Source organism: Sinohyriopsis cumingii, chromosome 14 (assembly GCF_028554795.1).
Source record: "Sinohyriopsis cumingii isolate HCF-2022 chromosome 14, ASM2855479v2, whole genome shotgun sequence".
Taxonomy (NCBI): domain Eukaryota; kingdom Metazoa; phylum Mollusca; class Bivalvia; order Unionida; family Unionidae; genus Sinohyriopsis; species Sinohyriopsis cumingii.
Window position 1 is genome coordinate 96114208 of NC_142974.1, and position 27685 is coordinate 96141892.

A 27685-nucleotide genomic window follows, 5' to 3' on the forward strand; every position below is an offset into this window, starting at 1 on the left:
ATGTGGGAGTTGGTGGAGTATTGATTCAAGAAGACAAATGATGTGGGAGTTGGTGGAGTATTGATTCAAGAAGACAAATGATGTGGGAGTTGGTGGAGTATTGATTCAAGAAGACAAATGATGTGGGAGTTGGTGGAGTATTGATTCAAGAAGACAAATGATGTGGGAGTTGGTGGAGTATTGATTCAAGAAGACAAATGATGTGGGAGTTGGTGGAGTATTGATTCAAGAAGACAAATGATGTGGGAGTTGGTGGAGTATTGATTCAAGAAGACAAATGATGTGGGAGTTGGTGGAGTATAGATTCAAGAAGACAAATGATGTGGGAGTTGGTGGAGTATTGATTCAAGAAGACAAATGATGTGGGAGTTGGTGGAGTATTGATTCAAGAAGACAAATGATGTGGGAGTTGGTGGAGTATTGATTCAAGAAGACAAATGATGTGGGAGTTGGTGGAGTATTGATTCAAGAAGACAAATGATGTGGGAGTTGGTGGAGTATTGATTCAAGAAGACAAATGATGTGGGAGTTGGTGGAGTATTGATTCAAGAAGACAAATGATGTGGGAGTTGGTGGAGTATAGATTCAAAAAGACAAATGATGTGGGAGTTGGTGGAGTATTGATTCAAGAAGACAAATGATGTGGGAGTTGGTGGAGTATAGATTCAAGAAGACAATGATGTGGGAGTTGGTGGAGTATAGATTCAAGAAGACAAAAAATGGCATGTATCATCCAGAATGTGATTTATTTAAAACAATCCAACTCATTAAGCATCAGAGAAATTATTCCACATCTGAGAAAGAATGTTTGGCTTTGATAATGGCACTGCAAAATTGTAAAATGAATATCAATGCAGTTACTACTCCGATTATTGTATTCAGATCACAGACCCCAAACTTAAATAACAAAAAAAAAAAGTTCAGAGATTGCTGAGAATTAGTTTGATGTTGTAGGAATAGAACATTGAAATTAGCACATCAAGGTAAAAGATAATCTGATTCGTGGTGCACTTTCAATATATTGCTTTATGTATATTTTGCTCATTCAAAAGACACTTCTATTTTAATTATTATAGAATCATATAGAAAACAACATTTTATTATACAAGTCTTTATTTTGCCTTCTGGTAGGGGAGGTGTTATGTATATTTAATTTGTATTGCGTTCCTGACGGTTGTCCATGACTGAGGACAGGATTTCGAGCATCCCTGATTTGTGTTATGTTTGTAAGTTGCAAATACGTTTACTGATATTTAAGTTTAAGGTCCAGCCAAATATACAAACTTAGAATGTTCTGGAAGCATGTTTTAAGACCCACATCATGTGCATTATATTGTATCTTAAGTCCAGTTAAATTATTATATACAAATAAGGTAAACGAAATCATTCATTCCTATCTTAAGTCAGTCCACGGAATCATTTTAGCTGTGTTCAGTCATAACATGAGTGGAATTATTTATGTAAATTATTCATTTGAATTAAAAATCGTTCAATGACATTTGGGACTAAAACACTACTATAGGATTATTGAGGACTCGTATTCTAAGGAAATAAATTGTTTATGAAATTTTACAAAACCACAGATTCGTAACAGTAACAAATGGCTGTTCACGGCCATTCAGTGTATCCAGTAATTTGAAAAATAAGGAATTCCTTTTGTATCTGTCTTTGTTTCTCATATTTGTTAGTTCAGTTCGAATCTATCATTTTTGCCTATACTTCTTTTTCTGAAGTCTTCATGGGCATCCTTTTGCCAGCACGATTTTCTCTCTCAGACTTTGTTATCCATTGAGTCTTGATGCGAATACCATTATTAACATACTGTATCATTTAGTACTGGATACTCGATTCAAAGTTAATTACAGTATGTTGATATATATATACAATTCTGGATATTTAAAGACAGCCAACATTTCAGTTAATAATAGGTAAACCTTCACATCTATCATCATAATGTGAATGGTCTGCCACGGATTATATTATCAGTAATGAGGAACTTATTGACTGCAACCGTGATCGGCCGAAGGGGCAATTCATTGGATATACAAGTATACATGTACATACTAAAATTCAAAGTTTGATTCTTTGGATAACATCATACTTGTTTACAACTTTAATTCTCTTATATATAAATTAGTTTAACCAAACTTTGTGCAGTCAAGTTGAGAGGTTTCCTCTCTATCTCTATCTCTCTCTCTCTCTCTCTCAGGTTGCATGAAACACTTCGATGAAGAAAGTGACTTCTGAAGCAATATTTACAACTGCTCAACTAGAAGCTTCCAATCTAGTATTGAAAGCCAGATAAAGTCTCGTTATCGTAAACACTGCGTCGTAGCCAGTTGATATTAAGTTATAGATTCATTTGCAGACAACCCAGATACGGACACATCAATCGTATGTATATATGCTAATACCAGTAAGTGGAACTGAATGTAAACATATTGCCCAACTCGGGTTTAATAGATTTGCACAGTCTAAAATATATGCAATGATGGACAGGTGGACTATACCTTGTAAATCGTTCCTTCACGCAATACCCGTGTACAGCTAGATATTTTGGCAGACGGATGAAACGTACATAACAAACTGTATTGCAAAAAGACATAATATAGAAATAGTGTACACAATATTTTATTAAAAACCTATGTTAATCAATACACATGTATATATCCTCGGCATTCCTTGCGTATCACTTTCCGCATCATTGGGGTTAGTTGAAGTAAGATGGACCGGCCATATCTATCAGGCTGAATCTCCAGTGAATATGACTGAATGACAGCTGTCATGGCAGAACTGCCGATGTTTTGTGGCAGATTCGCTATAATTTGTTTGGATGAAATTTCTAGGAAATTAATCTGTTTTGTACATTGGGAACAAAATGCGCACGCGACGCTGCATCATGGGAAGATACAACTTAAGTAGTAGGCAGCTGATAGCCCCAGTGAACGGACAAAAAGAAAGAGTGCCGTCCTTTCTGTTAATACGAAAAATGACACACAAGCCAACTAGGAAACACACCATACGATAGCAGTAAATGAGCTAAAGGAACTATATCCACATTATTTACAACTTGATTATATATATATATATATATATATATATATATATATATATATATATATATATATATATATATATATATATATATATATATTTGTGATTGAAAAAGGAAATTAATAGTTCTGTACGATATCAATCGATTTGCCGAGAAGAAAAATGTGTGGTTCAGGGTCTATGCCTAAAATGCGGTATTTGTGTGTGTGAACTAGACTCCACTCACTCAGCATATATGTATAGCAGTTACAAAGCAATTATGTGATAGAAATAATTCGCACGAATGTAACAAGGTGCAACTAAGTAGCCACAAATAAAGTTGATTGAATGAAATATACACTTCAGATCTTCAAGAAAGGCTCTGTAGTGCATGGCGTAATTAGATTATTGAATTATCCGATTCCGATAGGAGTAATGATTGTCTAATATTAAACAAAACGTGATCTAAAACACGGGGTAGACACACAACTGGTGCATAATACAGTGCAAACAAATTTGATGATCAGCGCAAAAACTCTAAAACTTCCGGAGAATACTGAGACCCTTAGCACAATACAGAATGGTACACATCCTACAAAACGAATACACCTCTGCAATAGCAATCGGAATGCTCATTCCTGAAAGGATTATGTCCGTAGAAAGAATCCGAACGATCAAATCCAAAAGGAACACACCGACAGGCACTATACCAAGCATGTGCAAACTTCGACCCGCAACCTGGTTTTATTTACGTCACAGAGTGTGGCTTTCAAAATCGCTTATCCGGCCCGTGCCCTAGATAAAGTTGTACATGTCTGCACTATACACTAACGCCAAATTAATGCACGAACATTTCCACAAAATGACAAATTTACACGATGCTAGTAGATGAAACTAGCCATAATACAATATGCGTCTAAGAAAGTGTGGATCTTACAAGTTGATCCTCGATCCCTGAATTGCATGCCAAAATGGCAGCCCCATCTTAAATGAATTGCCATTGAATTTATGGTCTGGATAGCCTTGCTCATTTATGAGCAGATATTACTTCTCTAGAAACACTGATCTACAAAGTGGATTGATATCGCCAAATGTAAATAACAGATCTTTTAGGGTGAAGGCAACCCTCCTGTATAAAGATTACTAGATAACTGTGTATAGCTGTCAAAGAGAAAGTACATGTATCTACTTAAATGAATCAAATCTACATTAATTTTGGATTGGACCAGAATTTAACGCGCTGAGAAGCGAAGTCCCAATAGAATTGTCTCCAGCAATGTTAAAATCAAGAAAGCGAGGAAAGCTAACAAAGATGCCGTAAGCAGCAAACATCCTCCAAGAGACTAAAGAAACCTTATATGTGCATGTCAATATATTGAAAGTGATGGGTGATCTTGTGTTAGGACTGTTGGTCTAAGAACCACTGGAGCACTTAGTGTCACGACATTTCTTCAGCAAATTTTGGCAATATGACCAGAGGAATACACAAGAGTATCTTATATCTGGTTAATGAATTAAACTAATGGCAAGATTTATCTTTACAGGAAGGTCTATGATTACTGTTTTGACACCCTGTCACGTAAAATGACTCACATATCATACAATGGTAAAACCTCTGTCTTAATATCATAAAACATGTTCAAACTATTTTTTATATCTGATATTTAAGATACAAACATCTTGGACTAGTAATCTTTCGAAGGAAAATGAGTTTGTGTTTAATAGTTTCTGTACTGAAAAAACTCCTGTTCTACCTTGAAATATATCAGGAGTCAGTATTGCGCATCTTGTTTGTCGTTGTAAATAGTTATTCAACCGGCCGTCGTTTTGTTTATCGCTGTAAATAGTTATTCAACCATCCGTCGCTTTTTCTTTCGTAGATGTGCGTCTGCTTCGTCTATCTGAAGACACTGAATATAAAGCGCCACCTGTACCGAAAAAGCGACATTTTGGAATAGCTTTAATTAACTGTATACATTCTTTACGGAATCTAACGTCCCAAAATCCATAGATGATCGGATTGGCCATGTTGTTAATTACATACGTACGAAGAAGCGTGTCATAAACTACAAGTTCACCACTACTGAGGTCATCCCAAAAATGTGTATCGACCGCGTCCAATATTGCTATACAGAGATGAGGAAGATAGCTTACAATGAATACAAGAGTAATAGTAAACATCATTTTCGTGATTTTGCGCGTGTGTTTCTCTGTTGATAAAATTTTACTCGTCTGAGACGTCAATTTTCTCAACGACTTCACAAAACTTCTCTCTTTCTGTGTGCTTGGTGCGCTCTGACGTCTTCTTTCAGCCGCTAAAGATCTTGATGGGGTAATACTATTTGTACTCCCACATGCAGTGGCTGATCTTACAATTAAGGGATGGCTTTTCAGCAACCCAGCTTTAGTGACACTAAGTGCTCCAGTGGTGCTAGCATGCTTTGAAATGTCACCAATGTTCCCCAAATACTCAACGCTCTCGCTCTTTACTCCCTGAAATGATGTCTCAGATAGTGCGACTTCCTCACTTCTATCAACTTGTGACTCAACGTCTCTCAGAACCAATAATGGGATTCCTTGATCCTTGTGGATTTCATCTCGATTTATATTGTGCACGGAATCAGCTATAGTCAGAATGCTTGAACCATAGGGAGTCTCCTCGGCAGATGCTAGCCCAGACTTCGGAATACTTCTAAAAATTTCTGTCTGACTCTTCTCACGGACATATATGACGTGGCATATCAGGGAGTAGAGAACAATCAAAACGACAATAGTTGAGATAAACACAAAGCAACTGAATCCAATAAAGATAATGGGCAGCTCCGAGTCTTTGTAATCGTCGTCAATGAAGCATTCCACTCCCTCTAAATGATCCTTTCCAACAGGTACTGAGCTGTGTCCGTAGATAAGTGCGTTTGGCCATGAAACAAGTAGCGATGATAATATTGCGATTCCACAAGCCTTTCTGGTCCCAAAGTCTGATACTTGTTTTTTCAGCGGTCGGCAAATTTTGAAAAATCTATCTACGCCAACGACAGTCAATACGAATACAGAGCCAAGCGTGAAGAATGTCATAATAAAACTGAGACATTTACAAGCCAAATAGTTTGTGTATGTATATGGATTGGTTAAATCTAATACATGATACGGAATTCCAAACACACAGGCCAGGAGATCCATTAACGCAAGAGATAAGATAAAAACACGCGCTGAAGATCGCTTGAATTTGTGCTTGTAAATGATGAGGACGAAGATATTCCCAATGATCCCAGTTGTCATGATGACTACGTATATCACAAGAACTGGCAATAATACTTGAACTTCAGCAGCATTTATTTCTTCTAATCTGGTAGATATATTCATAGACCCGTTTGGGAAATATTCGTCGTCAGACATATTATTTTGTAGGATTCTTGTTGTTGAATCTTCTTTAGCCATTCCGTTTCTACCTCTGAAAAGGAAATCCAAGACTTTTATTACAACGGAGAAAGGTGTTCATGACTAAACAACGACAGATAGATTAAATTATTCTGACAACTTGGAATACATGTATGCAGCGATACTGAGTTGTTTATCTAACTGACCATAATGTGAGAGTGTTAAGTCCAAGGGTTCTGTGACCAGCGTTCAACACATTAAGAACATTCACTTTGTAATAAAGATCCAGTTGGTTACTCTATTCGTGTGTGTTAAGATTCTGAATTTCCCATTCTATGTGTTGTAAAAACTACAAATAATAATAATAATAATAATAATAATAATAATAATAATTAAAATATCCATTCTATTTCAAGAAAAACTTTTAACTCAAAACTACCTAGTCAAATCAATCTTGACATCCAATGTGTACGTGTAAATGTGATATCCGTTGTTGTATTTTTGTATTTTTAAAGTCAAAGATAGTGTGAAACAAAGGAAAATATTCAAAATATAAAAAGATATTTTGAAATGGCATGTCCATCCTAGGATGTTGATGTGACTGACTGAGACCTTTGTAAATTATGCTAAAATGTGTTGCCTTCCTTTCACTATTTTGCCCTTGAAATAGATATATTTCATGATACAACTTGAGGTAAATTAGTATTTCACATACACCATAGAGATATTGCTAACACCAAGGGATACTGATATGGTTACTAACATATTCACAAGCAAACTGTTAGAATTCTCAACCTTATGTATGCTCGTAAAACTGTAACAATTCGCCCAATTGATAAACCGGGGTTTGATTGCCAATTGATAAACCGTGTTTTGATTGCCAATTGATAAACCGTGGTTTGATTGCCAATTAAGATAAATGATAAGATTTAACGCAGATTTGCCATCAATCGTATTTGACCATCAATCGTTATAGGCTATCAATCGTTATAGGCCATCAATCGTTATAGGCCAATCAACTGGAATAAATTCAAACAAGTCAGGGATAAAGTAAATAAGATGAAAAAGTAAGTTAAATTGCAATATATGGATAATATTGATGCACATATTTCAGACTCTGAAAAAAAAAGAGTTCTTTAAACATTTTGGAAAATTAATAAATCCCTTTTAAAAGAGACAACACCTTCATATTCTCTTCCATCACTTCTAGATACAAGAAATAATGCTTCGGTTTGCATCTATGGTGAAAAAGAAAAGACTAACTTATTAAATGATTATTTTACTTCAATTTCAACTACAAATGATAATAATATTAGTCTCCCCACTTTTCAGAAAAGATTCTCTGATTCCCCAAACGAAAGTAATATTACTGAGAAAGAAATTGAAGATATTATTAATTCCATTTCGGTCAACAAAGCCACTGGGTCTGATATCGTAGGTCATAGAATGCTTAAAAGCGTCAACAAAACAAAAGCCGCACCAGAAACAATGCTTTTTAATAGAAAATTGAAGGAAAATAAATTTCCAGAAAAAATGGAAACTTGCGCACATTCTTCCCATTCCTAAAAAGGTGATCCACACGACATTGACAATTATAGACCGTTCTCTCTACTATACTGTGTCGCAAATATCCTTGAAATATGCATTTTTAAACAAGTTTATAATTGTTTCCATAAGAATCGTCTTTTTTATAAGTATTTATGAGGATTCCTTCCTGGTCATTTCATTGTTTTTCAACTTACTGAACTGTATCATAGTATATGCAATTCATTAGAACAATGTCAAAATTCCTGTATTGTAATTTGTGATCTATAAAACGTTTTTGATTGGGTCCGACACAGAGGCTTACTCTTTTAAACTGAACGAATAATGAGTTCCAGGTAATCCGATAAAATGGTTTGAAAGTTATTTAAGTAATAGAAAACAAAAGGTCCTTTTGCACGATACTTATTTACGGGAAATGATTATAAATGCTTGTGTGCCTCAAGGTTACGTGCGGGGCCCCGAGTGGCCGAGTGGTCTAAAGCGCTCTCCGTTACTGATCACTGCCATCTCACCTCTGTCTGCGTGGGTTCGAGAGTCTCGGATTCGGTCAATGTGGGTATGTGAGAAAGCTTGTCATTAGCTTCTCGTGGGTCGGTGGTTCTTTCTGGGGTTTTCCCGGGTTCTTCTTCCACCATTAATGCTGGCCGCCATGTAAAACCAATCGTGTGCTGAAAAATGGCGTTAAACCCCACAACAACAACAACAAGGTTACGCGAATGGGTCACTCTTGTTTCTAATTTTTGTAAATGATGGATTTTCATCGCCATCTAAGATTATTACTTTCATCAACTTTCATTACTGTCACATTGATGGTATCAAAAACTAAAATACAAACTTAGCAGGCATATTTGATCAAAACTGATACACACGAGTCAGGTATGTGTGTCCGATACACGAGTCAGGTACGTGTGTCCGATACACATGAGTCAGGTCTGCGTGTCCGATACACATGAGTCAGGTATGCGTGACCGATACGCTACGACCTCATCTCCACGATTTGTTCTGTACCAGGGATGACACTCTGTAAGAACGTGCTTCATGTTCTTCCCTATTGGAGTATTCAGTCCGCATATTTTGCCACGTGTAACGAAAATACCGATTAATATAATATTTAAAGTCATCTTCCACTCAGAAACGGGTGACTGCTTGACAGCTTCGACTTCTTCGTCTGCTCTTTCCTTTACCATTTATACCATTGTGGATAAACAGTCAACAGTACCGAATACTTTTCGCTGATTCTATGAGAACATCGTTTTTTGTGTGTTATTTTTTAATATATGGGATATCAGCGGGTTGTCATATTTAAGATTCTGCGGAGCGTTAAAAGTGGAAAAGGAATCCGAAAGGATATTCTAATGAGATTTTAACGTAGTTCAGAGATTTTAGTATGGCTATGATTCCTGAAGTAAAAAGTTACGCTTTATCCCGTTACCGGCTCGAATTGGTTCCGTGCGGTGTTGCAATAGTAGCTCCATATTTCGAACCGTGTATACTGGGACGTATCATTACGACAGGATGCTCATATAAAGGTCTGTAGACAGGGGTGTATCGTTACGACAGGATGCTCATATAAAGGTCTGTATACAGGGGTGTATCGTTAAGACAGAATGCTCATATAAAGGTCTGTATACAGGGACGTATCATTACGACAGCATGCTCATATAAAGGTCTGTATACTGGGACGTATCGTTAGGACAGGATGCTCATATAAAGGTCTGTATACTGGGACGTATCGTTAGGACAGGATGCTCATATAAAGGTCTGTATACAGGGACGTATCATTACGACAGCATGCTCATATAAAGGTCTGTATACAGGGGTGTATCGTTAAGACAGAATGCTCATATAAAGGTCTGTATACAGGGACGTATCGTTAGGACAGGATGCTCATATAAAGGTCTGTATACAGGGACGTATCGTTAGGACAGGATGCTCATATAAAGGTCTGTATACTGGGACGTATCGCTAGGACAGGATGCTCATATAAAGGTCTGTATACAGGGACGTATCGTTAGGACAGAATGCTCATATAAAGGTCTGTATACTGGGACGTATCGTTACGACAGGATGCTCATATAAAAGTCTGTATACTGAGACGTATCGTTACGACAGGATGCTCATATGAAGGTCTGTATATAGGTGTGTATCGTTACGACAGGATGCTCATATAAAGGTCTGTATACTGGGACGTATCGTTACGACAGGATGCTCATATAAAGGTCTGTATACTGGGACGTATCGTTACGACAGGATGCTCATATAAAGGTCTGTATACTGGGACGTATCGTTACGACAGGATGCTCATATAGAAGTCTGTATACTGAGACGTATCGTTACGACAGGATGCTCATATGAAGGTCTGTATATAGGTGTGTATCGTTACGACAGGATGCTCATATAATATAAAGGTATAAATATATATATATATATATATATATATATATATATATATATATATATATATATATATATATATATATATATATATATATATATATTGGTGTATCGTTACGACAGAATGCTCTGATTTCATTGAATTTTCTGTTTAAAAAAGCACAGGCTTTACTGAGGACTTTTTGGTTCGCAAAGGTCAAATATTATTTTGTGAGATTTATATAACCATAATGATGATTTGGGAATACACAGTGTTGCAATATTTCCAACATTTTTTAAAAATGTTTCTAAGCGAGAACGAGTTCGAATTACAGAAGGTAGAATGAAGTTCTGTTTCTGAACGATTAATGTTTGGTATTTGGGCCTAAACGCTCCATCACATACGTAGTTACATGGATTAGAACCATCATATGCGTAGCTACATCGATTAGAACCATCATATACGTAGTTACATGTATTAGAACCATCATATGCGTAGTTACATGTATTAGAACCATGATATGCGTAGTTACATGGAGTAGAACCATCACATACGTCGTTACATGTATTAGAACCATCATATGCGTAGTTCCATGTATTAGAACCATGCTATGCGTAGTTCCATGTATTAGAACCATCATATGCGTAGTTGCATGTATTAGAACCATCATATGCGTAGCTACATGGATTTGAACCATGATATGCGTAGTTGTATGGATCAGAATAAATTTGGTTGCATAGTGTGGAGCCAGTTTCGAATACATTTTAGTAACTGACATTTCCTAAGCTAGTTATAGGATCAAACGTTGTGTGTGTGTGTGTGTGTGTGTGTGTGTGTGTGTGTGTGTGATTTGGATTTTTAACGTAGCTTTAACAATTTTTCAGTCATATCGCTACGATGTCTGTATTGTGGCAGTTTATGGTGATGTCTAGCACTGGAGCATCATGCCACAGACATGTAGCATGATGTCCCACCCAGCCACATTATCCTGACACCAGGACGACCAGTCCTAACGCTAACCTCTTAATGCGCCAAGCGAGGCAGATGTTAGTACCATTTCGTAAGCCTTTGGTATGAACCCACGACCTCCTGCATCCGAGGCGGACGCTCTAACCACTAGGTCACCGGAGCGGTCAGAATCAAAAGTTAAGAAGATCCGGAAAGTTGTAAGATTTTATCTTCGTTATAATCCAAGCTATCAAGTGTCAAATATTCTGCACTTTGACAATGTCATTGAATTTCTTGCTAGAAACGTTTCGAGAAGAACAAAACGGTTGAGTGCGAAACTGAATCTTAAGTGCAATGTCCACAAACGTGGACTCGTACAACATTCAGAATCTTCCAAACTGCTGAGCTAACAAAATGTGTTGTACACTTCAAGTAACATACTATATTAGTGAAAAGTTCCAGAGACAATAACACTGTTTTAGTTGTTGTTGTTTTGTGTTTCAGCGCAAGATATGTAAACATGCAGCCAGTATAACAAGTGCAGAAAGGACCCGGGAAAACCACGGTAAAAACCACTGACCCGCGAAACGTTCCTGGCAAGCTTTCTCACAGGTATCATATTCGGTTGTACGATGCTGAACTTCAGCTTGAGTTTCATTTTTTTTACGAAAAAGAAACTCGATTTTTAGTCTCATCCTACCCAACAGCCAAATAGTACGGTACTCACAGCCAGAGCAATTATGTACAAGTACGGTTATTACGATACTCACAGCGAAATCATATACAGTATACGTACCGTTTTTAAAATATAATATAAGATTTAGTACAAGAACAATTCTTGCGGTACCTATAACAAGATCAGATTTAGTCAAATTCTTACGATGCCCACAAATCAGATGGTATTTGGTATAAGCGCAAAACTAGATGAAAATAATTAAATTCCTTGGCACTTACACAGTTCCAAAGCATTCTGTTCTACTTCGATGAAAAATTCGTCTTAGAGGAATTAATTAATGAAAAATATTCCTAATGCGAAGTTTTAAACCATTTGAGAGCTCATATTATGTGGGTGTATATAGTTCAGGTTTGATCGGCTAAGATTTGTATTTCCGTTACACACTCTGTGACACAAGTGGGTATAAGACACACTTCCGTTGGAAAGTTACGCCTTCCCAGCGAAAACGCAGCTTCACCGTCTATTTCAAAGTGCCCCCTCAGGATACGGTAATAGTTGCGTTGATGCTAAATAAAGGGGCTTGAACTTTGTAGCACTGGAAATAGTTTATCATACTGAACCCAATTTAAGAAACTTGCTTTGGTTCTTATTCAGATATAGTTATAAGTATACAGACAACGGGATGGATGGGAGGGGGCAGGATGAAGTGTCGGATCATAAGGTCAGCTATTTGGGGCCCCAAAGCAAATTCTGTATATGTATTCACTGAAAGTGTGCATAATATCCAATAAACCTAGGCAAGGAAAAAACTATGGTCATATCAAGTGATGAGTAACCGTTTGTGTGTGTACGGGTTTTGTAACCGATGGGGAGGGGTCCGGAAACCAGTCCCCACCCCAGTCTGGTCCTGGGATAACAATGAAGCAGTTACAAACCCGCAATGTGGTTACATTCTGAGCTAAGGCTAGTCATCAAAAACCAAAAAGACCATATAAAGGGCGATAGCTAACCTCAGTCAGTCAAATTCAAATTTCTCAGCTGCCATGTACATGTACTTCATTTCATACCTACTGTCTGTTTGTTTGTGTGATTGCATGTGTATGTGTAGTAGTAGTAGTAGTAGGAATTGGGGTGTAGTGGGAGTTCTTAAAATTTTATCTGAAATTAACATCGCAATGATTACATGAAGATGAACCGGGTATCAAACATGCAGACGCGCGTGACAAATGTGAACAAGTGAAAGCGTCTCTCTCTCTCTCTCTCTCTCTCTCTCTCTCTCTCTATATATATATATATACCCGTCCACCGTTACCCATTTGAGATCCTTTATATATACTTCACAAAAAGTACCATTAGTTTAACATTGGTGCTACTAGTCAATACCCAGCGGTATTGACCGGAATTAAGTAAAAATATTCACCGCTTCCTTATATGGCTATTACGCGTCCGCGATCAAAGAACTACTATTGTCTAGATGCTAAATCTTTTAAACTGGTTTTTGCTTGAGTGCAAATGACAAAGCAGACTATACACTAGTCATCCATTAAATGGATAAGATGGACACATGAGATTTGAAAACTTAATGACCTACATATTAGTGAATCAATAAGGATAATCTTGATTTGTTGTTGAATACAGGAAGTCAGAAGATGTAAGTAAAACAGTGCCTGCTCAGAATTATACTACAAACTGAATTTTGTAGAGAATTTCAGATATACTTGTTTTCTGCTTAAATTACCACCAAAAATATAAGAATCGATTTCCTTATTTAAAGTAAAGGTAGATGCTTTCAATGCAATAAGCAAACAATCAGAACATACTCCAAATACCAATGATCCAAAGATCAATAACGACAGGATAAAATCCTTAATTGGCAGGAATATTTACCCTTGGCTCTGTCTGGTCTAAGTTGAGGATTTGTTTCTTGCTGGGTTTTTTTAAAGAAAGTTTAATCAATGAAATTAACTACTTACATAGTGCATAGCCTCAACTAATGACGTGATAGATTTTACAATGTAAAAATAATTCACGAAGTTTCCACTGTTAAGCCAGTCATATTTTAATGAGTAACCGGAGTTTATTTACGCTAAAGTCGCCTAAAGGCAGCGTATACCAGAAAACAAATAAACAAACATAAAATATAGTACGTGTGTGTGGTTATATATAGAATGATCTAGTCCTTGGGGAAAGGGGTTTAGTGTAGTATTAATGTAATAAATCTAGGGTATGTGCCATTTGCATTTACGTCTCCATTTAATAGATTTATTGATTTTAGTGATTGGTTGTTTGATTATGGGAAGCAGTGCCGGGTTAATCCCTGTGGAGGCCCTTAGGCAGTCGAAATCTTGGGACCCTCCTCGCAAATTATCTTTTACTACGTTTTATCAATATTATTTTGTACCGTTCTCGCGGGGCCCCTGGACCTGTGCCTACTTTGCCTATTTGGTAATCCGGCACTGATGGGAAGATGGCGTTGGGGAAATATTTCTCAGCTCGAGCGATTAGTCACTCTGTATCGGCAAACGTCATAGGGGACGTCCATTAATTATGTCAACAATTTTTAGGCAATTTTTTACCCCCCCTCCCCCCCCCCCCTTGTCAACAACTGTCAAACTTTCAGTGACCCCCCTAAAAATATTTTACCACCACCTCTACAAACTAACAATATTTTATACGGGTGGCTTTTATGCTAAAAATAGAATTATGGAAATTAAAAGGTCTACAAATAAATTTTAATACATTTTTTTTACTTGTTTAACAGATTTCAAATTGACTATGACACTTTGACTTCATGAAAAAATCGAGAGTTTATATTCTAGCTTCTATCATCTTCCCATGGGGAAGCCAAATGTTCGTCAATTGTTATAATGGGCATAGTGGCTGATTCATTAATTTCTTGTGGAACCGATACACCTGACAAGTCAACATCATCTTCATCTAACCATTCTGCGCTTAACATCTCTCCATGAGCAATAATTGCCATCAGCTCTCTCTATCTTTTGACAGCCACTCGTATTGGCCGAATTCTTTGCGGTTGAGGAGCATGTGGTAATTGCCTAGGCCCAAGATCGCGTTGTCGGTGCTGTTGAACATGCTTCTTCAACATGACTTGTGAAGTAACAGAGAGGTGACAGATTTTGCAGATCCGTTCAAGCAACGACAACTGAATGGAAGGACAATATAGATCATATGGAAGAATTTTGAATGCCTTTGCCGATCGAGGTAGCATGTTATCAACTTTCAAAGACTGATTGAAGAAAAGAGATGGAAATCTGTGCAAGTCGCTCTCAGATGCATCTGGTGCTTTAAGGCCTGTCTACAGTTTCAATCTACATTGAATTAAAACAAAATATGATGATGCAAGACTATGACTTCCTTGGCAAGAGCTCAACCGGTTTAGGATTAAACTGGTGGGCTGTTGACGGGCGAGCGAGTGTGTGCCATACCAACGCACCGACTAATTTCCTATTTTTGATTTATTAAATTTATTGTAAAAAATAACATTGTTTTGACGTTAATTTATCTTGAACTCCCCCCTCCCCCATGTCAACAATTGTCAAACTTCTTCAAACCCCCTCCCCCCCCCCCCATTTTGTTGACCTAATTAATGGACGACCCCATAGTGGACATACTTAATTAGAGTTCATAAATTCATGGTTTAGTTGCGTAGTTGAGTTCAGGTCAGTGCCGGACAAGTGTCCCTGTTTTTTGTTGCTGTTGTTTTGTTGTTTGTTTTGTTTTGTTCCATATTTTGTAGTTTTGCTTGTTTTATCTGGCAAAATTAACAGATAAGTTCTATAATTAAAACGGTTTTAAATATGTTGTGTCATACGTCATTCCATTATGTGAGATAAAAAAAAAGTATGTTTATATTGTACTGTAATAAATTTTGAGTATGAACAATTGTTTATAACTCTCCAGTTTAAGGATTTCTTATACTTTTATGATTATATGTTTGATTATGGGAAGTCGGTGCTGGGGACATAGTCCTCAGCCCGAATAATTAGACAAGTAGTAGGGGCAAACATCACGGCATGAAGTGTTAGTGAGATTTCATGATCACATGGTTTACTTTGAGTGAATTCAGGTCAGAGCCGCATGAGTGTCCTCTGAACTCAGTAGTCCCTTTTGAAATCTAATTTTGTGAATTGATTGTCTGATTCCATATGCAGTATTTATGTTTGGGGACTGGGACTATTCACAATGGAATAAACGAGAAGGGACATTTCGTCATTGGGAGGCGTCGTTTATTGTTTATATGATGGTAGATATGGTGCACAGGTGAAATGAGACTGGCCTAAGGTGGCGTAGTAAAAATAGTTCCATGTATTAGGTGGTTGAGTTGTATATTTTTACGGCGTGAAATGCTGGCGGTACGTTACGGAAATTTAATGAGGAGAGACCACATAGTTACGAAGCTGACAGGCACGTAGGAAGTTGTGAGGTTTGAATCATGTATTAATTAGAGCAAAATTATTTATAGTTTGGACGCGTTGGAATTTCAACTTTACAACAGTAGTTGTATATGAGTCCTTGGAAACATGTGGCTTTTAGCGGGATTCAAGCCAGGGTTGACATCGCTCGGTAAAGAACCCCCTTTGGCTTGTTACAGTACCATACATACGTCTATTTATGAGGCTGAAATATGTTTATATTGATATGTTAAGACTGGTTTACATAGTACAACTAAATATTTAGGTGACCTTCCCAAATATAATTACGTCCTAAAAAATGTTAGTGTAGTTATGATATAATACATAAATTTATACTTACAACAGTAGGCCAAACATTCAGTTAATTTAATTAATCTATATACTGTATAAGAGAATTGTATGTATCCTGTAGATATAAAAATGATTAGCGACAAGGACCCAACTCGCCCGGTATCCTACAGTACCAACCTACCTACATAAATCCATGAATACAGAGACAGACAAATGATGCATGCATGCTTACGTACGTAAGTACTTACGTTGTTATAGTTTACTTATTCTTGCAGCAAGTATTAATTATTAAATATCGATTCAGATTTTCATAGCCATTTCTCACATGGTTATACGGGCAATATATATCTTCTTATAAATAATTCCAATCGGGCGCAATTTGTTTGGTTCAAATTATGAAAACATTTACCTAAAAGAAACATGGCTTTCATCTCTGAGTCTGTGAAGGTAAAGAATGCACTTTTAAATGTCCATGTGATCCTTTCTTTCTGATATTTGTTTAATCCCAGTTAATTCAGTATTACTTGCTAAATGCGAGACAGGAAACTATTTTTAGCGATAACAACGTAACTAGAGGGCGCTTCAGTCGGGCCGAGAGCCACCATCTTACTACTTTTGTTCAGAGAGGGTATCCCTCTTTACGGGGCTCCCATTCTTTTAATTTTGATCGGACAATTTCATGAATAGCGGGAAAATTTTACGTGATAACCTGCGCAAAGGCAACCATTTGGCTTTTCTTTTAAACTATACGTTATTGGTAAGAATTTGATACGGCTCATAGAATATTTTCATGAAAAATCTACAAAACATGTGGATCATGGAGAGTTTCACGAGGGAGAGGTTTTATTTATGTATCTAAATATAGAATGTGCCAAGAATATTGTGGTACTTATCTTCGTTTCGTGGGAATAGGGTTGTATTATAACATACCCTCCGTCTCATCTTTAGCCGGAGTTGTGTGTCAGTTCTCTCCCTTGAGCACCTGGTTGCGGTATTAACCACAGGGTCTGACGTTTTATTAATAAAGTACAACAAAATCTGTGATAATCTGTGATAACAGGAAATCAACTTGTCAGTATAATAAATAGACATTTATTTATAGTACATTCAGGTGATTTATTGTAAGGTACATTACTGACAAAACGTCAGACTCCTTCGGTAGCAACTATATACTCAGTGAATATAAATATCGTTGCTACCACTACCTGTAACTACCTGTTTTTATTATTACTGCTATAAAATAGTATAGAACCTGTATGATACCTTTGGCTATGAAATTAATCTAGAGTTAAAATAAAAAAGATTAATACAAATTTATACTTGTATCGTCACAGATGAGATGTGATTGTTTTCTGTTTGAAGAAAAAGACCCCCCCCCCCTCCGTAATAATTTAAAAGAAAGTTGTGAAGTTTTGAAGGTTACTCACGGTTCAGGCTGTTGTAGCATCCATACCCCTGTATAAACATTTTCATTTGTCAGTGATTTTATTGTAATTTTACATGGTTTAAAAAATAAGTTAATATTGTTATGACAAAAAATGCCAGCATAATCCAACTATGCAATAAAGCAACTGCAAAATAAATAAATAAAATAAAAAAGTATATACAGTACTGTATTTAACTTTTCACATGAAATATTAGAGGAAAATAAATATTTTATGTAAGCTTTCAGTCATAAAAACAATATTTTTAGATGAATTAGTCTAAACAAATTCTAATACAGGTAGACATTTAAAAGGAATGAATACCTGGATTTCTTATTACATTGTTCTTATATATTTCTTTTGAAAAGTAAGAAGACAAATGATACCAATCCCTTTTGTTTTTCACTTTCACGTGAATAAAACATGAATAAAAACAAGCTTTACACATAATAAGGCTTTTGGATTGGACATATAATTGTAAATTCTGAGTAATTAAAGCTGTACATTCTGGATTGGCCGAGGCACATTTCCCCAAAATTTCCTTTTATATACCACATACATTTGTAAATTATGCCTCAAAAACAGTCTGATTATATTCTCTAGTGACTGTTTCATTAATTAACAAAAAAACCTTTCCATTACTGGATTTGTTTTCAATATATACAATGTACAACAAAATGCTCAGTTTTTGGAGAATTCCTTTTTTGCAGGCAATAAAATAAGTTCTTTGCACTTGCTATGAGCAGAAACCATGAGAAGGATTATATTTTATTTGCTAATTTGTTATTTCTGATGCTTTGACCTTCTAAAAAATACCATATTTATTAGCCTGAGATGAAATTTTAAATTTGGCCTGTTATCCCTATATTTTTGTGCCACGCACGATTCTGAAAGGGCCCATAATGTTACCATTGTACGTACATCTGTCTGTCGCACCATTGTTAAATTTTGCATTTATTTTAGTTTCTTAGGCAATGTTTTACCTCCACAGTCAAGTATGTTTGTACTTGGTTGTATCTTGGTGAATGGAACATAATACCACCAAAGTAGACCACTGTTACCTATAGTTTTCAGGCATCGGTGATTTCGTTTAAGTTTCGCGCTTTGGTTCCTTTTCTCGGGCACTGTTGGCGACAGACCCATGCAATTTAGAATATGTATGAATCGTGGTAAGTACAATACGATCATACCAAATGTAGGACACCGTGACTTACTTTTCACGGTTTAATACTTGGTTTCACTTTTTATGCAAGTTAGTTTCTCATGAACATTTAATTGCAAGGTCATGCAGAACAGAAGATTCATGTTATATGAAGACACTTCTAGCTTCTCCTGTATCGTTGTGAATTTTCAAAAATCCTTGCTCTTTTTATCTGTTATCACTTATACCAACACTTCAACCGCGTTCCATTCAAACGTTTGCGCTATAGAAAAACCTTGACGAGTCATTACATATTGCTTTCAACATTTTTATATATTAAATAAATATTTATATTAACATTTCTATATATTTAATCAACATCGCATTTAACATTTTTTTTAGCTAATAAATATTGCTTTAAACACTTCTACATATTTCTGAGTTCACTGTTCATTCAATTGTATTGATAAAAGACTGTCACTCGGTCAAACTTAACACACTTAATTTAATACACTGAAAGCAAAATACGCACTAACTTTTTAGTGCTCATTTCATTCAATATAAGGCTTCCAACAGTTCCTGTTATAAACCGTCATGGAATTAAAAATCAAGTATGATTGTGTTTATTCACATACAATCTGTATCGAAAGATGATGAAATACACAGAGACGACGACGATGATGATGATGATTATGATGGTGACGATGACGACGGTGGCAACAAAGATGACTATCAAAGAGAGAGAGAGAGAGAGAGAGAGAGAGAGAGAGAGAGAGAGACGTAAAATTAATGTTCGATTGTCAAGTCGATAGGAGGGATGGTGTTGCACGTTCAAGGAATACCAATGTTTCCGGATAATCACGCTATATTAAAAATAATGACAAACAGAATAGAAATAGTACACAGATATGCAAGCCTAGAAATCAGATTTGTAGGAGTTTTAAAAACATGTACTTCAGCTACTTTGCACCGTGTTTAAAAGCTGAAGTAATACAAAACGACCTCAAAATTGCGGAACTGTATTTGATTTTAAATCTGCAACACCTTACAATAATTGCATATATCCTCTGACAGTGTTTGTCGTTGTACACAGAGAGAGAGAGAGAGAGAGAGAGAGAGAGAGAGAGAGAGAGAGATTATGATGATGATGTCTGAGACTCGAGAAATGTATACCCTTCATCGAAATCTGTACTCGATCGTGGCGGTGTGCATATTTGTCTGGAAAAATTATAACAAAAACAAAACACTACACGAACCAGAGAAGCAAATCACATTCTTTCTGCTCTTTTTCACGTCGAAGAGGTACGAAACCCCAGGAAGACGTTTATTCATAATAAATACATGTTTAATCTACATTCCTATCAGCCGTTATGCTTGGGTGACTCTATAGAAAGATATGCGAATGTCACCGACTGACGAAGAATACCCGACAGGGTGGTTTATTTTGTTTTATCCTTTCCAACCCAGTACAAAAAATAATATACATTTTTTTCTTTCTTTTTTTAAAACAAAATATAAATGATATGTCAGTGTGAGCAACTGCGTGGGGATAGGCACATTAATTCCATCGATTAATTCACTGAGGTCGGATTGGGGTTGAGACATCGCAATGACTCCCTGTCGTGATGTAAACTCTGCTTTTGTGTGGATAAGTCGATAAGTAAGTATGTATAGGTTCGTGTGTGTGTGATTTGGATTTTTAACGTAGCTTTTACAATTTTTCAGTCATATTGCTACGATGTCTGCAGTGTGACAGTTCATAGTGATGTTTAGCACTGGGGCATCATGTCGCAGACATGTAGCATGATTTCCCACTCAGTCACATTATCCTGACACCAGGCCGACCAGTCAGTCCTACCACTAACCTCTTAATGCTGAGCGCCAAGCGAGGCAGTTGTTATTACCATTTTTGTAAGTCTTTGGTATAACTCGGCCGGGGATCGAACCCACGATCTCCCGCATCTGAGGCGGATTGCTCTAACCACTAGGCTACCGGAGCGGTGTGTATAGGTTCGTTATTTGATCAGTAGTTACTGGTACATAATAAAATACAGGTAGAAGGACCATGTTCATAAATCTTTGTGCAATTTGTTACAGCTGTACAACAGCAAATCTCGCGGGGATAGAATTTACACACCGGCTTGACCAAAACTACTTCCCAGGTGGTGCTTTCGCTTAACTCAAACGCCATAACCATCACGAGTTGATTTCTACATCTTTCTTTTGCCTTTCGTTTAACTTCGTTTCTCAAGGAATTCGCAACAAGTAGCAAAAACTATAAACAAATAAAGCCTTAAGCTGAGTAGATCAAACGATATTATTGTTAACATTTAATCATTTATTGTCAAAATTCAACGCAAAATAGACTGATACAACAATAAAACTAGGATGACCGCTCGCACAGGCATTAGCATTGTTGCAATGTCAGCTGTAAATCTTGCTGGGGTTTGATAAATGTATAAGAATAAAGCATCATCTCAACATATGTAACTTCACAACCCAACCATTTAATCACTTATTAAGGTAAAGATAAGGGGGCCCCGAGTGGCCGAGTGGTCTAAAGCGCTCACCGTTCCGGACCACTGCCATCTCACCTCTGTCTGCGTGGGTTCGAGTCTCAGGCCCGGATAGCGTGGTTATCTGAGAAAGCCTGCCAGTAGCTTCTCGTGGGTCGGTGGTTCTTCCCGGGGTTTTCCCGGGTTCTTCCTTCACCAGTTATACTGGCCGCTATGTATAGCATATATTGTGCTGAAAAATGGCGTTAAACACTACAACAACAATGTACAGATACAAAAAAGTATGAAATAGGTAAGCAACTAGGTTCGTTACAGTGTGTTTGTGTGTGTGTGTGAGGGTGTGTGTGTGTCTCGCGTATAAAATTTATAACATACTGATTAAACATATGAAAATAAAGAAAATACAACCTCTTTGGATGGATATTCCAATCATCATTCACATTTTGATCGGGGTCAAGAAGCAGTTGGTGGATTTCCAGTCATCAACAGTTATAGAAAATACACTTGCAAATATCAAATTGTTAAAAATTGTTTTAACCACACCCAAATGTTCTCGATTAGAGAGTCGTCTTTGCTATGATGTATCAAAACATAATCTACTCATGCCCGTCTCCTTACGACGTATATCCTTGTCAATAAAGTTCGCCTCATGACGAGGTATATCCGTGTGAATAACGTCGGTAAAACTTCGATCCTATGTACTATTTCCGGGTTAATTACTCAGCTGACGACTTGGTCAGGCTATCTTTTCAAAAGCTATACGTATAATTGTGTGCCGAAAGTAATCTTCGGGGATGTGAAAGAGCTTGGTTGCTGTTGAACTATCAGAATTTAATGTCATTGCGCTGATTGAACATGTCTTGCTATTTTATTCATTCTTTGTTGCTATTTACTAATGAAAAACACTAAAATGGATTATCTCTGTCATGATATACATATTTTACAATGATGTAGTCTATCTGACCTGACGTACTTATTTTACTATGAGCAAAGGAAAAGTAAATCTTGGCGCATGAATATTATACCTACCAACTACAATCAAAGAAGTACAATTGATACATGTGTGCGCATTTACGTACTTACGTTGGTACGTACGTACAGGAAAGCCGGCAGGAAAGATTATACAAGTAGTTTTATACAATGTATAATCATAAATACGTCCCAATTTATAAAGATCTCATAGTCTTCTATAGTTATGGAACTTTTTTTTCTTCAACATCTAGAGAACTTAACTGACTTGTTTGAATTGTTAAAGTTATATATCCAAAGTGTAAATCTTTTGTCCCTTAAGTATAGCCCTAAAAATATCAAAATACCCAGTATTAGTCCTACGATCCTAATCGTTGTTGTATATAGGCCTATGGCAATATCAAAATACCCAGTATTAGTCCTACGATCTTAATCGTTGTTGTATATAGGCCTATGGCAATATCAAAATACCTAGCATTAGTCCTACCATCCTAATCGTTGTTATATATAGGCCTATGGCAATATCAAAATACCCAGTATTAGTCCTATGATCATAATCGTTGTTGTATATGGCCTATATACAGTCAATGACATTCGCGATATCAAAATATTCAGTATTAGTCCTACGATCTTCATCGTTGTTATATATAGGCCTATGGCAATATCAAAATACCTAGTATTAGCCATACGATCTTAATCGTTGTTGTATATAGGCCTATGGCAATATCAAAATACCTAGTATTAGTCCTACTATCGTAATTGTTGCTGTATATAGGCCTATGGCAATATCAAAATACCCATCATTAGTCCTACGATCTTTATCGTTGTTGTATATAGGCCTATGGCAATATCAAAATACCCAGTATTAGTCCTACGATCATAATCTTTGTTGTATATAGGCCTATGACAATATCAAACTACCCAGTATTAGTCCTACGATCATAATCGTTGTTGTATATAGGCCTAGGACAGTATCAAAATACCCAGTATTAGTTCTACGATCTTTGTTGTATATAGGCCTATGGCAATATAAAAATACCCAGTATTAGTACTACGATCATAATCGTTGTTGTATATAGGCCTATGGCAATATCAAAATACCCAGTATTAGTACTACGATCATAATCGTTGTTGTATTTATGCAAATGGCAATATCAAAATACCTAGTGTTAGTCCTACGATCATAATCGTTGTTGTATATTGGCCTATGGCAATATAAAAAAAACAGTATTAGTTCTACGATCATAATCTTTGTTGTATATAGGCCTATGGCAATATCAAAATACCCAGTATTAGTCCTACGATCTTAATCGTTTTTGTATATAGGCCTATGGCAATATCAAAATACCCAGTATTACTACTACGATTGTAATCGTTGTTGTATATAGGCCAATGGCAATATCAAAATACCCAGTATTAGTCCTACGATCTTAATCGTTGTTGTATATAGGCCTATGGCAATATCAAAATACCTAGCATTAGTCCTACGATCGTAATCGTTGTTGTATATAGGCCTATGGCAATATCAAAATACCCAGTATTAGTCCTACGATTTTAATCGTTGTTGTATATAGGCCTATGGCAATATCATAATACCTAGCATTAGTCCTACGATCCTAATCGTTGTTGTATATAGGCCTATGGCAATATAAAAATACCCAGTGTTAGTCCTACGATCTTAATCTTTGTTGTATATAGGCCTATGGCAATATCAAAATACCTAGCATTAGTCCTACAATCGTAATCGTTGTTGTATATAGGCCTATGGCAATATCAAAATACCTAGTATTAGTCCTACGATCGTAATCGTTGTTGTATATAGGCCTATGACAATATCAAAATACCCAGTATTAGTACTACGATCATAAGTGTTATTGTATACAAGGCTATGGCAATAGCAAGGTATCCCACTATATCATGGTCAGTAGCGTAAAAACTGGAGGACGGAGCGGCTGCCCCAGGCGCCAGTTGTCTTGGGGCGCCAAACCAGCAATGAAAATTAAATTACAGGAAGATCATCGGAGGGCAATCGTCATCGCACCGTGTGCCATTTACCTTCAGTGCGCCACCGGTCATAGTTGTTTTTGTATACAAACATATGCCAATTTCATTATTCAAAATTTGATTGTCGGTATTTTCGAGTGCCTCCATTAACTAACCAGTTTGATATCCAATACATTATTATCAATAACTGTTTAAATTGTCCTTGAAAATAAGAACAAATGCAACTGAGTTTCTTCTACACATATCTGATTATGAAGTTATTGTTTCAGTTTTATTTTATTTTTAAATATGAATATATCATAAATTTAGTATTTTTACCTTTTCATAATTTTAAACTGGAAACTAACTCAAAACCACAAACAGTATGCCAACAATCCTCTATATGGACTATGAAATCTCGTGCTTTTAATCACTCAACATTTAAAATTTCATTATTCATCCAACGAGCTATTTTGTAAAACACGTTTAAATAAATGAACATGCTGGATCACACGTCCCCAAACTCGACAGTAACATTTATACCAGCAGGCATTCGTAAATACCAACAGATACTTACATACATGTAGATACAAAGATTGGCGATGAGAAAAATATATAAATCCACTATCCTTAACGTTCGTCGCCTGATTTACCGTCATTAATGGTTTCTCCGTCTAACCGTACCGTGAGACTTTATTACAGTCTAGCTGTTTGCGACAACAGCACATAGTAAGGTTATACATGTAACACAAATTTACTACTGATATTCGATTCTCTTTCCTTACTCACTTCTCATAATAGTCGCTAGCTGGCTACGATATAACATGATAGCATTGACTGAGACCGGATAAAGGGGTTTGGGGGGGGGGGGTAAAGGCACTTGTAACACATTATTGTTTAATATCATGCCGAAGATATGGGTGTTCTGTGCTTATCGGAAAGGACACGCCCAGGCAGTCAGCCAGGCTGGTCTAGTCGGGTGTCTGGAGGCATAAACCTTCAAGCGACTTGTATACACCCGCTATAAGGCGGAGCATATAATGTTATCATGTCCGCCCATATGTCTGTTTATTGCAGTTTCATTTCCGAACAATATCATGAGTTGTATAACATGAACAACAAACAAACTTTGTGGTTGATTTGCACTTGGGCTTAGGAAGAACGAGCAAGGTCAATGCGAATGAGCGATTGAAAATGGTATCTGCACAATAAATTGGGTTCTTCATCATCTTGCACTTGGGACAAGGAAGAACCCTATCGATTTTGGGCTCAAAACGTCAAGTCACTCTAACTGAAAGAAAATAAATTGCTTTATACATAGCATTTCATCTATCTTCATAGGGGACTATAAAGCACGTGATGTGCGTATAACGTGCGTTTCACGTTTAACTTGTTTGAAAATGTCAGCGCTTTGTGGTAATAGTGATGCTCTCTGGCAAGAGAAAGTCACCAGTTATGTTACTTATTGTACTGGTCCTGGTAAAGGAACATTAGAACAATCCTTCCCAGTAGGGCCTTATTATCTAATAGGCACAGTGGGAACTGTTCCTAGGGTCTACAAAAACCATGCAACTGAAAAGTGTATACACAAAGAAGCAGTCATCTGAATGTCAGTCTTTTTATAAAAGAAGTGCTTAGGACCTACAAGGACCTGAATCCGGCCCTGCTGCCCAGTTCCACTGAAACGAGAGAAAACCCACCCAACATCAACAGCAGCAGACCAAATAGAGTGAATTGTACACACAGCAGGGTAAGATCTCTAACAGATCATCCTTTTGGGGAGTTTGGTATAGCAGCAGGGAGGGTGAACCCTACAAAACTTAGAGGGTTCCCAATGTCGATATAGAGTCTCGACAAGGAGGGGTTTTCAACCAGAAATAACGTCGACTACGTTTCAAGAGGAACTCTCATAGAGGTATATATATATATATATATATATATATATATATATATATATATATATATATATATATATATAATGCCTCAAACCAATCAGTGCAAGTGGCTTTAAGTGGGATCTGTAACTCCTTGTAATAAATCATGCAGAAAAGAATTCTGCGGGGAACATTTACAAAGCATTCGAAAGGGGAGTTTAGGACCAATACCGTGTCTGCGATGTGGTATTGGAGTCAGGGGTAAAACACACTGTGCGCAGGTTGTGGCGCAAAAAGATATCGTGAACTTAAGCGATATTATGATAAAAAAAAAGAATTTGTCAGACACCCCATCATCAAGAATTACGAAGCAAATCGTAATGGAATAGTTAGACATTGTAGGTCGAAAAAACCAGTTGGTGTTACTAAATAATCATGGTTATCTTAGATTTACTGTTGGGGAAAGAAAAATTATCTCTGTCATCGTTTCGTGTACGAGTGTTGCATTGGAGAGATCAAAGACGGTCTTGTGATCGATCATATTGACGGAGAGAAACTTAATAATAATTTATCTAACCTGAAAGCTATCACACAACGCGTAAATGCTCCACGTGGGGATGCTGGGGGGGGGGGGGGAGAGAAGGACCAGGGTAGTTAAATCTTTCAATGGAGAGACTGGCGAAGAGATAGTTTTTCAGTCAATGACCGCGGCTGGCAAATATTTCAGTATTAACACCGCAGCGGTACGATATGTTGCAAAAAATATAACCAAATCGGCCTTTTCATACTCGCATAATGCCCAGATTTCGTTCTCTTATATTCCGTTGGTGTTAGATACAGATAACGGAGATAACTCCACAGCGATTGTTTAAAAGTCAATGATGGAATTACCCCCCTTGATTTCATCAAGGTGATTTCATCAAGGAGATTGCGCAACAGCCGCTAATCATAGCTACAGTTTATTTTTGGTCTAAAATATTTTTCTTTTAAATATATAATATCGGTATATATAATAATATGAATTACGAAATATCAATGATGTAGTTTCTGCTATTAAAAATTTAGAAGAAAACGGAATTAATATACCTGATGAATTAAAT

The 27685-nt window shown here is 36.7% G+C and overlaps 1 protein-coding gene across 3 annotated transcripts; it reads right to left on the reverse strand.

Annotated features, from left to right (window-relative positions):
• Positions 1-727: 727 nt before the first annotated feature.
• On the reverse strand, positions 728-25465 carry LOC149784435 (uncharacterized). Of its 3 annotated transcripts, none has more exons than XM_089932508.1 (2): positions 25289-25465; positions 728-6484 (listed from the first exon to the last, which is right to left on the reverse strand). In XM_089932508.1, exon 2 carries the CDS (start codon positions 6469-6471, stop codon positions 4885-4887), a length of 1587 nt encoding a protein of 528 aa, XP_089788634.1. In that variant the 5' UTR covers positions 6472-6484; positions 25289-25465; the 3' UTR covers positions 728-4884. The 3 variants fall into 3 exon arrangements, with proteins under 3 accessions (XP_089788634.1, XP_089788633.1, XP_089788632.1); XM_089932507.1 differs by lacking the exon at positions 25289-25465 and adding an exon at positions 22168-22738; XM_089932506.1 differs by lacking the exon at positions 25289-25465 and adding an exon at positions 18106-18129.
• Positions 25466-27685: the final 2220 nt, after the last annotated feature.

Coding starts and splice junctions, on each gene's coding strand:
- LOC149784435 (XM_089932506.1), bottom strand. CDS start 18,125: ATGCTACAACAGCCTGAACC. Junction 6,485..18,105: donor ATGCTACAACAGCCTGAACC/GTGAGTAACCTT, acceptor TTTCCTTTTCAG/AGGTAGAAACGGAATGGCTA.